The following is a 12,077-nucleotide window of genomic DNA, read 5'->3' as shown; positions in this document are numbered from 1 at the left end:
TAGCGCTGGCGTAAACAAGAAATTGTGGGGCTATTTGATTTCTCTCTCTCTCAACAAGATTGTCCCAAAATCACATTTCAGCAACCCTTTTGTGGGATATTGTTTCTTACGTAACCCGATTGTCTCTGCCCCTCCTGGTTTAAGGCAACAACAACGGCACCACCCACCCCCGATCCTGCTCCACCACTCCCCGTCATTCCGCACAGACAGACGGGCTAAAAGAGCGGCGGTAATGTTACGCGGCTCTGCGTAAAGACAAACACCGTCGCACTGGAATGAGTCGCTACGGGAATCCCCTTCTAGGCTTCTTCACACTCCAGACGCTGAAAACTTGAAAATAAAAGAGAAAGAAAATAAGCGGCAGCATCAATCGGATATTAGCTCTGCGGTGATTTGAGAAATTAAAAAGCAGGGAATCATCTGCAGCTGCAGGCGTCTAGTCTGTCTGTAGACCCCTGCCCAGGACAACGCTCTCATCACATACCGCGCATAACCGTCCATCACTGGACCGAGGAGAGGCTGACAGGGGCGTGAAAAGGGCCGTCACGAGTAAAGGACGAGGAGGGGGCTGAATAGGATAAAAGCAAACGCACAGAGACAGCCGGGGCGGGGAGGAGATGATGGAGGCTCTCCTTCCTGTGCTAAAGAGTCACCCAGGCCCGTCGGTTCTGGTGTGTTCTCTGCTTTTCAGGGTGGCCCACGGACTGCTGCAGAAGCTGCCAGTACCCAAGGTAGTGAAACAGGATGCCTTCCGCTCCTGGAAGTGGAAGAACCTCTCCGTTTCCATGGTGCACTCCCTGTTGACTGGGACTTGGGCCCTGACCTGGTAAGTCTCCATCCAGAGTAAACGTCTGGCTGCACATATCTATCCCTCCATCCACACTGGGATTGCATTGTCTATTCACAGTCCACATGATGTGTAATGTGTAGGAGTGTGTGTGGAGCAGTGACAGCCTGTGGCAGCCAGGAGTAGAAGGGCACGTTAAGCCTGGGTGAGGAACGGGGGAGACAATGGCATTCTTAAGTGGGGAGGGAAATGCTACTGTACAGAAAGAGCTATGTTCTTACTATCTGTTTATATCCAAGAACTAAGAGTTGTGATATGAAACATGTTTTTTTTTAATTCAGCCAGAACTCTAGGTCACAAGCAAACTGTAGCTACATCAACTGGAAAAACCTGCTGGCTGCTTGTGAAAGCATTGTGAGAAACAGTTTTCTTGGGCGGGACTGTGCTCATGACTCATCTCTTATCATGAATAAGTGGGAGCAAGGTCATATTTTCAAGCTACTACTTTTACTACTGCATTAAATATGAGCAAGTAAAAGTTACTGGTTATTCATAGCACAGTAGGTGTAAAAGAAGCAAATTTCACATTTAATTTGTTGCTTTATACGTCATATATAGGGACTGTAGGTAATTTAGTAACAAAAATGAGTCTCAGTTTATTTAATGCAAGGAGGAGACACCGAGAAGACTTTTCTTTTTCAGGTGTGGCCCTTTTGGCAAACAGCATAAAAGTGGCATTGAATAATATATGCAGAAAAATAACTAGTAGGAGTAATTATATTTCATTAAATCAGCTCACACATGCAGGAACTAGACAATAAAAAAGTTATAGAATGAGATGTTCAAACATTTTAACATCAGCATAAAGCAGGGATGTTGGTTGGGGGTGGGGTTATGAAGTCATAACAGCTGATATTAATGTCTGCTTAGTCAGGCTTTTCTCTCTAGGAGTGAGCCCATGTATGTCTGAGTGAAGCAAATACAGAGCCATCTATCCATAACGTCTATCCTTCCCCAGTGTGGTGGTTTGGCCAGAGACGTTGAGCAACATCCACTTGCATCACACCCCTCTGTCCTACCTGCTTATCTGCGTCTCTACAGGTATGTGAATGCATCATGGGGAAGAATAACACTTTAAGGTGTATTTCTCTGGAAGCTGTTTTTGTTTTGAGAGATAATTCATTTAAAATGAGCAATTTCACAAGTGGATTGTTACGTCCTCGAGCTCTAGGGGTAAGGAGGACGGAACACAAAGCGAGCCGAATACCAGAGTTAAACGAAAAGTCAATTTATTTCAACAAAATGCGTCCGGACACCGCTCTGGTATCGGCCACACAAAACAAAACGAAATGGTTAATCAACGTAAAGTGTCCCGTTACAGGGTAACACAAGCACTATAATAATCAAAAGAGAATGTCCACAAAGAAACAGGGTAATCAACTTAAAGTGTCCCGTTAAAGGGTATCACAAAAGACTAGGATAATAACCAAAAGAAAATGTCCACAAAACGGGAAACACGCACAAAGGCGGAATTGGATATACCAAACAAAACCAAAATGAACTTCACCTCACTCAGGGTAGGGAACACCACACACATCAACTTAAAGTCCTTAATGTTATTCTTTAACTCGCCAAATTCACACACAATAGTCCACAATTCTCTCAGCCTGGCAGGCATGTGTCCCACTGTCCACAGCTGCCCCGAATGATGCTGCTGATGAGGTTATGTAGGGCTCCAAGGACGAACAGCCCGCCTTCCGATAACGAGCCGGCCAATCCAGGTGCCAGGTGAGGGGGTGGGGCGGTGCCACATGATGCACCCTGTCAGTCAGCTCAGCTGTCACCAGGCTGCAGTCCTGCTGGTCGCCGAGCCGGCAAGCAGGCGGCCGTAACATGGATTTTTTCATTCTTGAATCTACATACTATTTTCTTAATATATTTTTTTAACTAGAAAAGTTGTTACTAAAATTTGCCAAAGCTGTGTGTTGTGACTTCATAACATCTTGACTAGTTATTGTGCATCACTTTAATTATTGAGAGACGGACAGGGCCAGACTGGGAGACCAAGTCAGACCAGCAGTCATACACTCATGCAGGCCACCCCAACTCACACTGCATGCATATGCTCACTCTTGCATATGCATATGGACTAATCACCAAAGCTCATTATTCTAGACCAACATTTACATAAAACTAGAAACCACTAGTCAAGTGTTTTTTTCTCTTCTCTACCCTCATCAAACGGTTCAATACAACAATCAAAACAATATTTCGTTATTACATGATGGTGTAATGTGGGGATTAACTGCAGGACTATATCATTTTGTCAGCATATCATTTAGATGCCAGTTTACGCTAGTACATAAAAAAACACTAACACCAACATTACCTACAAAGGCAAGCAGAGGAAGTGGTCAACAGCAACTTCACCTGATGTGATTTATGTAACATTACAAAATGAAAAAGTCATCTAGACTTAAATAAGAGACTGTTAAACTTTAAGAGGGGTTCCCAAACTTTATCCTGTAGCAACCCACATGTGGAGGCATGTTTGGTGCAGCACGACCCACCAAATATTTCATGCAGTGAAATAAGCCATGTCTTTACCATGTAAACAGAAGCACATCCACAAACACACACTCCATGTGGAGCTTTGAACAAAACCCTCAGACATCAAGATTTAACTAACAATCATGAAAAGCTGCAGTCACATCATTTACAACCAGATAAACACACCCACACATTAATTAAGGTAAAAGGTTTCCTCATTAGCATTTAAGATGGACTAATAAAATGTTCCTCATTGGAACAGTTTTGCAGCTGTTTCTGACAAGGACAGATGTGGACCTTTATTACAGACCATCCAGCCAAAGTATCAAAATATCCACCTGTCAGTTTATCACAGCACAAATCATTAACAAATATTTTATCAATGATACCAGGAAATTGCATGTAGGACCTACTTTATATCCAAGGCTACAATAACCTGTAGCGTTATGTTTCAGCTAACAGCAGAAATTACAGTATTGCAACAAACCACAGCAACAATAGAATGAAGTTTTTTTTTTTTTTTTACCAGGGTCATTATTACAGCTGTAGTACCAGGGTTGTTATTACAGCTGTAGTGCTAGGGTCATTATTACAGCTGTAGTACCAGGGTCATTATTGCAGCTGTAGTACCAGGGTCATTATTACAGCTGTAGGACCAGGGTCATTATTACAGCTGTAGTACCAGGGTCGTTATTACAGCTGTAGTGCTAGGGTCATTATTACAGCTGTAGTACCAGGGTCATTATTACAGCTGTAGTACCAGGATTGTTATTACAGCTGTAGTACCAGGATTGTTATTACAGCTGTAGTACCAGGGTTGTTATTGCAGCTGCAGTACCAGGGTCATTATTACAGCTGTAGTACCAGGATTGTTATTACAGCTGTAGTACCAGGGTTGTTATTACAGCTGTAGTGCTAGGGTCGTTATTACAGCTGTAGTACCAGGGTCGTTATTGCAGCTGTAGTATCAGGGTCATTATTGCAGCTGTAGTACAAGGGTCGTTATTACAGCAGTAGTACCAGGGTTGTTATTACAGCTGTAGTGCTAGGATTATTATTACAGCTGTAGTACCAGGGTCGTTATTGCCGCTGTAGTACCAGGGTCATTATTGCAGCTGTAGTACCAGGGTCATTAATACAGCTGTAGTACCAGGGTCATTAATACAGCTGTAGTACCAGGGTCGTTATTACAGCTGTAGTGCTAGGGTCGTTATTACAGCTGCAGTACCAGGGTCATTATTGCAGCTGTAGTACCAGGGTCATTATTACAGCTGTAGTTCCAGGGTCGTTATTGCAGCTGCAGTACCAGGGTCATTATTGCAGCTGTAGTACCAGGGTCATTATTACAGCTGTAGTACCAGGGTCGTTATTACAGCTGTAGTGCTAGGGTCATTATTACAGCTGTAGTACCAGGGTCGTTATTGCAGCTGTAGTACCAGGGTCATTATTGCAGCTGTAGTACCAGGGTCATTATTGCAGCTGTAGTACCAGGGTCATTATTACAGCTGTAGTACCAGGGTCATTATTACAGCTGTAGTACCAGGGTCATTATTACAGCTGTAGTACCAGGGTCGTTATTGCAGCTGTAGTACCAGGGTCGTTATTGCAGCTGTAGTACCAGGGTCATTATTACAGCTGTAGTACCAGGGTCATTATTACAGCTGTAGTACCAGGGTCGTTATTACAGCTGTAGTGCTAGGGTCGTTATTACAGCTGTAGTACCAGGGTCGTTATTGCAGCTGTAGTACCAGGGTCATTATTGCAGCTGCAGTACCAGGGTCATTATTACAGCTGTAGTACCAGGGTCATTATTGCAGCTGTAGTACCAGGGTCAATATTACAGCTGTAGTACCAGGGTCATTATTGCAGCTGTAGTACCAGGGTCATTATTGCAGCTGTAGTACCAGGGTCGTTATTGTAGCTGAACTTGTGATCATCATGTTATAAATCTACAGCTCGTTTCGCTTGTATCACACATTAATTAACCAGTCTGTTGCTGCTGCTGGTGGGGACTTTGAAACTATCAGAACATTTCCTCATACATGCTTTTTTTCCCATAAGGCCCCTCTCTGCTCCCCCTTTCCTTTTTTTCCCCTGAATCTATTTGGGCCACCACGTTCCTCGTCCTCTCAGGTGTTCTGTCTCTGTGTGCTTTGCTTGTGTTGATTAATTAAAGGCTATTTACCAATATGCATCAGTTTATTACTGACAACTGACAAGAACAAATCATTTAGTCTGTGGGTGGATGCCAGTACCAGGGAGGTCAATCAGCTGCACTGATGTATAGCGCTGTGAATATTTTTATTTTTAGAATTTTCTACTGTTTTCTTTTATTATTATTATTATTATTATTCTTTTACAAGGATGCCAGTCAGGCCACTTCAGGCCCAGGCCACCAGGAATTATCCTGCTCCTCCCGTCAACCAGTTCAGGCCTGGAGACTGACGTGGGAGAAGGGTTGCATTGAACCTCTTCCTCTTCCTACTCCCCCTATTATCCGCAGCATTTTTCCAGTTGCTTGAGAAGCACCCAACAACTCCTCCTCTCTCACCTGATTCTCTTAACAGCCAAATGGGCGGCTTCTTTTTATCACAATGGCCACCAAAAAAAAAAAAAAAATCCCCTGAAGCCTAGGTGGTCTGGTTGAGCTCTGTTGTATGTGGTTTGGTCTTTGTGTTACCATGAAGACACAAATCTGTGGCGGTCTGCCAAAACAACTACAAACAGCTATCAGCTCCATTGAGGCCAGACCAACTGGAAGTCAAGCATTTCAACATAGCCGCTAGTTGTGTGTCTCACATTAGTGTTCCAGTCATACCGAGGCACAAAAAGACTCTTAGTCACTGGAATACCTCCAGCTGAATCAGGCCGACACAGTTTAATAACCACTGAGAATTCTTTAGTCTACATCTTTTAAAAAATGAGATGTCAAGACATTTCACTCTGCTGTCTAGGTTTAGGTCATCACTGATTCATCATGTCTCTGGATGACTCTGAAATCGTGCACTGTAGTAAAATATATTTTAAGTAGATATTTTATTGGTTTTTTCAAAAGAAAGATGTGTAAATTCAAAGCCGTCACTACTTAGGATAAAACAAGCTTATTGTATTGGGACAATCTCTGAGAAACACAGAGAGATTGCTCAACTGAAAGCTGAAAAACCTGTAAATGATTTTAAGCAGTATGTCGTGACACTGTAATCTGATGTTTCCTGCAAAGCAGGCGGAGCATGTAAACGACCAGTCCGACGTGCATAGAGGGGTGCGCAGTTACTCTGAGCAGACTGCTGTTATTTGCATGAATGTACATGATGATAAATTCATGATAACAATTGTACTTTATGTGTCCTGATGCCTTCCGATGACAGCAGAAATAGAATAAACTGAACAAAAACGACTACTTAGACTTAATGTTGTGTTATGGAAAGATTTTTTTGTGTGCTGTGCTTGACATTATTTCTGATGTTTTTTATATGTGATTTTATTCATGATTATAAACCCTCATATCACCGATTTTAAAAACAAAGCTAAGGAAGGTAAACAGGACACAGAACAAGGGAGTTAATAAGTTATTACTTACTGATAGCAACGACAAGGCTAACTCTGCATCCATCTGTCATTCTGTTTTTTCTCTAAGCTATCTCCTGCAGTAAAAAGCAATCTGATGTTAGGTCTTGACCTAGTCTGGCTCGTAGACAAGATCGCTTTTCTTCTCATTTACTTCATAGTGTTGGTCTCTTCATTCTGTCTGGCACTTTAATTAGCGGATTAACCTAACAGGACTTGTAATACTGATCAGCATCTTATATGTTTAATTTTTTTTCTCAGGGTACTTTGTTCAGGATGCTGGTGATATTATTCTAACAGGACATGCAAGAGGTTCTTGGGAATTCTTACTCCATCATGCACTGGTAAGACATCTTGCTTGTGCTCTTATTTTAAGTTTAAGTCAGTTGAAGCTGCTTTTCTGGCTTAGATGAGATAAGGATGTGAGGCTCACCCAGTCAGCTAAAGGAAAACTAATTTGAGACAGTTAATGTTTTTATATGTGTATGTGCCAAAAGCAGGAAATGACTAAGAGAAATTAAGTTATTGGCAGACTATATTTTTATTTGAAGCCTTTCATGCATAATTGTCACTACAGAGAAAGTTGTTTTCTAATATATGCATGGATGACAATGGTATACTTGCACATTAGCCACTTCAGTGACCATTAGTAACACATCCCATTCACTTCTGACCAATAAATGAAGATAAAAAGATAAACCAACAAAACACTCAACATGTCTATATAAGTAAAATATAGTTTGTGGAAAAAACTTGCATTCTTCTTTAAACAATTAATGAATGAAAGGGTAAATATATCAGTAAATATCTAATTAAAATTTCACTGATACCCAATTATTCTAAGATTATTCAAATCTAAATTTTCTGTTATGCATCAAAGCTTAGATATTAGTTCCTCATACTGTTGTTGATTTTAATAAAAAAAAAAAAAAAAAAAAATCAAATCTCTTTTGAAAAAATAAATCCAGAGTGGAAATCACCTGCTGATTGCATGACCTCAGCTGAGCTGAGTTACAGATACAATACTCCTGGCAAAGAATAATTGCAGTTTATTGAATTAACAATAATCTATGTTAAATTATCAGCGCTGTGGTTCAGTGTTAACCCTTTAATGTACTTTAATATTCCTAGAAAGTTGCTGCAGGATTGGAAAACTCATATTTCTTTGTCTGTCAGGCAGTACAACAAATTCATAAACTAAATCAAATGTATGTATTGTTCTCAAAACAAGCAAGAGACAAGATGTGAATACAAAAATCTTCAACTCCCTATGTGTGTGTATTTTATCTTCAGGTGATCTGGTGTTTCCTGTACGCCCTCTACACTCAGCTGTATGTAGCGGGTGCTGTAATTGCCCTGTTTGTGGAAGTCAACAGCGTCACTCTTCACCTGAGACTGATGCTGAAGCTAGCAGGTGCTCAGTCCTCCTCCATCTACGACATCAACAAATTTGTCAACCTCTTCACTTACATCATGTTTCGTCTGAGCACCCAGTTCTACCTCACCTGGTACATCATCCACAACTATTCCTGGCTGGACCGTGGTGGATACTTTCTCGTCACCATGATCGTGATGAACATCATGATCTTGATTTATTTCTACCGTTTGCTCCGCGCTGACTTCTTCCCCCGGCGTAAGGCCTATGTGGGACAAAATGGGACACATAACAACAACTCCAAGAAGTTTCTCAGTGATTGACCAGGGAGGGTACACAGGCTTGTACTTTGTTTTTTGTTTTTTGGGGTTAACATATTTTGTCTTTTCTTGATCATTACTGATCATTCCCAGTTTTGTTGTGTGTCACTGCCAAAGAACCTCCACCACCACCACCACCTGATGCTGCTTTTTACTGATGTTCCAAAAGCCAGAGTTTTAGTTTTTAATGGGTCTGAAATGAAATACAACGCTACTTCGACACCTCAGTTCTAGGTTAAAAAACCTTTATATTGTTACCCACTTTTAGCACATATGATTCTGATTTTTAGTATCACAACCTTTAAGGATTTTGTAGAAATTTGGGGAAATTTGCTTGGATTGGTTTTTTGCTGAAAAACAAGCGTTAGGTTATAAGATCAACACCACACATACTTTAGCAGCAGACTCTACAAGCAGCAGCTGATATCCTCCAGTGATCATGCAGTAATAACCTTTCATTTAATTCCATTCAAATCTTAAACTATTGCTTTTATCTGAACAAGAAATTATTTATATTGTTTCCTGTTAGATACATAAATAACATGATAATGTCAGATGTTTATGCATGGACAAAAAAAGTGATGAGGTTAATGTGTAAATGAAAGTAAGTCACACGGAGGGGAATCTTAACATGACAGGTGATAGTATTTCCTATTTCAGACGGAGGCTCAGCTAACAGATGTTGTCAGTATGTTGAATATATATATATATATATATATATATATATATATATATATATATATTTCTTTTACTTGAAAGTTTTTGCATGGCTCCTATTATAAAATATTGAGCTTGGAACAAGCAACCTTTACCTCCTTTTAAGTCATGTTAGTAATAATTTATTACTTTGGAAAAATGAAATTTTGCATATTTCATAAATGAAAACAATGGTAACTTTGTTGTGTTTATAAGCAAGTTTTGATTAGCACAAAGACTGGACACACTAGAAAACAAGCTTCTGTAGGGGAACAAAGCACTTAGAAAAACCTTTGGTTTTTGACTTTATTACACAAATATTATTTAATATTTCTTCAGTATTTTCCCCTCACATTAGTTAGCTGGTACAGTTTGTCCTTAACTTGCAGACGTAGGGGTTGTAATGACCCTTATTCAATTCTCCCAAAGGTGGAGCTGTTGCTTTAATAAGAAAGTTTAGCATTGTGTAACATTTTACTAAATTAGCTTATGTATCCTCCCTAAAGAAAGTATATATATATATATATATATATATATATATATATATATATATATATATATATATATATATACACTCATGTCTATAAGCTTAAGAAATAAGAAACTTAAGAGAGAAAGATCAAAATAGAAGGGATAAATCTTTCAATACATTCACTTGAAAGGGGAAACTGCATTTTGTCTACTTGATAACTTTTTGTCAAACAGTCTTGCTATTCAGTATGTTGCCGTTTATACTGTAATGTCTGCATGGGGAGTTGTTGTTTTAAATTTATTTTCTCTTTGCTAATTGAAATTTTATGGACTCAGATTTTAATAATATCTTTCTGTGTATATGTTCTCCACTCTATGACGTCTCTATGAAGCCTCTATGTGTGGCTGAAGAGATACTGGATTGTGACAGAACTGGTGCATTAAACAGAATGTTGTCAAGGACCAACTGAACTGCTAACACAATATAATGTAGGATAATTTGTGGTCCTCTTACAGTTCTTCTGTTAAATTAATTGGTATGTGACTCTAGTGGGACTAAAGCTGGATACCTGCCATCTTGCAGCTGCTCAATTTGAACCCTGAAAATGCCCTTTTATTGAGCAGGCAGCAGCCCAGTCTCACATAATTAGTTAGCACCTGTGTATCTTATTTGTTTGTTTGTAAAATGATGGTACTTTCACAAAGGGGACCCGTTTTTAAAAATGTTGCATCTGATATATGGGACCACATCTTTCCTAAATAATGGTTGTATAGAACTTTGTAAATAATGTCCCAAAGTGTGCATTCCTTTTTTTTTAATATATTTTAAAATTAGTACACACATTTGTTGAACATTAGTGGAGTCTCTATGATTCCTTAAATCAGTGCTGATATTGACATTGGAAAACCTAATGACAAGAACATTTCAGTTTCTATTTTAACGAATGCCAAGAAAATCCACATAGACATGTACAGAGTGGACACCCATCTGACCTTTGCAACAGTGCCTTTACCACAGTGCCTTAAGAAATTAAGTACAGACAACACTAACGTGTGAATAAGTTCATACATATACGTCAATATGATGTTCAAGTTTAAGAAAAGTTTTAAGTAGGTGAGATCATTTGACCATGACCACAATAATGTAAAATGCTTCTTGTATAAAAGTGAGCCCCAAATTTTGGATCATGAGTGATACCATGAATAAAAAGTGTTTCAAAATTTTGGGGGTAATTATGTTTTTATCATTTTTTAAATTATTATTTTCTTTTATTTACACAATTATTTGAGGATTCACACTTATTTTATGAAGTTACAGTCATAGCCAACACCTCAATAAACAATTTATTTATTTATTTTTTATCTATATTTATTCTTTTTTAATTAAACTTTTGTATATGGTCATAATAAAAGATAAGATAGGATAAGATATCTTTTTCATACCTTAGTGAGGAAATTACAGTGCAACACCATCAAAACAGTAAGGGAACAGAAACAGTAAGTCATACAAATAGTGAAAATAAAATAGTAAAAAAAAGTTAAATATTCAATCAATTGTACTTGCTTTCATTGTATGTGTTTGTGTTCTACTGGGAGCATGTCTGGTGCTGCAGGGAGGATGGAAGTAATGCTCATTCACACACTTGGGGTCAGCTTTCTGTTGCGTAAAGAGATGCAAAGAGCTGGAAAAGTGTTCTGGAGGAGGTAGCAGCTGCTCTCCAACATGGATGACAGCTTAGCCATTTTCCTCCTTCCTCCCACCTCCTCAGCTGGGTTCAAGGGGCATCCCATAGCAGAGCAGGTCTTCCTGACCAGTCTGTGCAGTTGCTTCATGTTCTCATCTGATATGCTACTGCTCCAGCAGACACCCCATAAAAAATGCCTGATGCCACCATAGTCATAAAAGGTCTTCAGGAGTGCCCCCTGCACTCCAAAAGACCTCACTCTACAGCCGGTAAATTCCGCTCTGGCCTTCCTAGTAAAGTACAGTAGTGTTTAGTGTTTAGTCCAGTTAATATGTATGTGATATGTGTTCCATGGATGTTCACTAGCAGAAATCCACCAACAGTTTTTTGGTTTTTCTCCATATGCCGTACCATCTGGACATGGTTCCACATATACCAACACACAAAATCAAGTGTGACTTCTCTGTATTATCTACCATCCTCATCTGTGATGAGGCAGTGATAGCAACACGATAACTTCTAGAAGTGACAGATAGAAGGGTTGTGTGATAAACCTGCAGTATAGAGAGTGAGGATTCCCTGTACAGACCCCATACTGCCAAAGATGGTGTCTGACACAGTATGCA

The 12,077-nt window shown here is 39.5% G+C and overlaps 1 protein-coding gene across 1 annotated transcript; it reads left to right on the top strand.

The window, feature by feature from the left end:
• Positions 1 to 181: 181 nt before the first annotated feature.
• Positions 182 to 11,316, top strand: tlcd1 (TLC domain containing 1). Its single transcript, XM_041995732.1, has 4 exons — positions 182 to 826; positions 1,806 to 1,888; positions 7,166 to 7,248; positions 8,198 to 11,316. The coding sequence occupies exons 1-4, from the start codon at positions 618 to 620 to the stop codon at positions 8,600 to 8,602; spliced, it is 780 nt and encodes a 259-aa protein (XP_041851666.1). The 5' UTR covers positions 182 to 617; the 3' UTR covers positions 8,603 to 11,316.
• The last annotated feature ends 761 nt before the right edge of the window (positions 11,317 to 12,077 follow it).

This window comes from Melanotaenia boesemani, chromosome 9 (genome assembly GCF_017639745.1).
Source record: "Melanotaenia boesemani isolate fMelBoe1 chromosome 9, fMelBoe1.pri, whole genome shotgun sequence".
NCBI classification, from domain to species: domain Eukaryota; kingdom Metazoa; phylum Chordata; class Actinopteri; order Atheriniformes; family Melanotaeniidae; genus Melanotaenia; species Melanotaenia boesemani.
The sequence above is the reverse complement of the archived record's forward strand: the minus strand, read 5'-3'. Positions and strand labels throughout refer to the sequence as shown.

What these genes read in the sequence shown, in the direction of transcription:
- tlcd1 (XM_041995732.1), top strand. Translation starts at nt 618, where the DNA reads ATGATGGAGGCTCTCCTTCCTGTGCTAAAGAGTCACCCAGGCCCGTCG. An exon ending in GGGACTTGGGCCCTGACCTG is followed by an intron (nt 827 to 1,805) that starts GTAAGTCTCCAT and finishes ATCCTTCCCCAG; the next exon opens with TGTGGTGGTTTGGCCAGAGA. An exon ending in GCTTATCTGCGTCTCTACAG is followed by an intron (nt 1,889 to 7,165) that starts GTATGTGAATGC and finishes TTTTTTTCTCAG; the next exon opens with GGTACTTTGTTCAGGATGCT.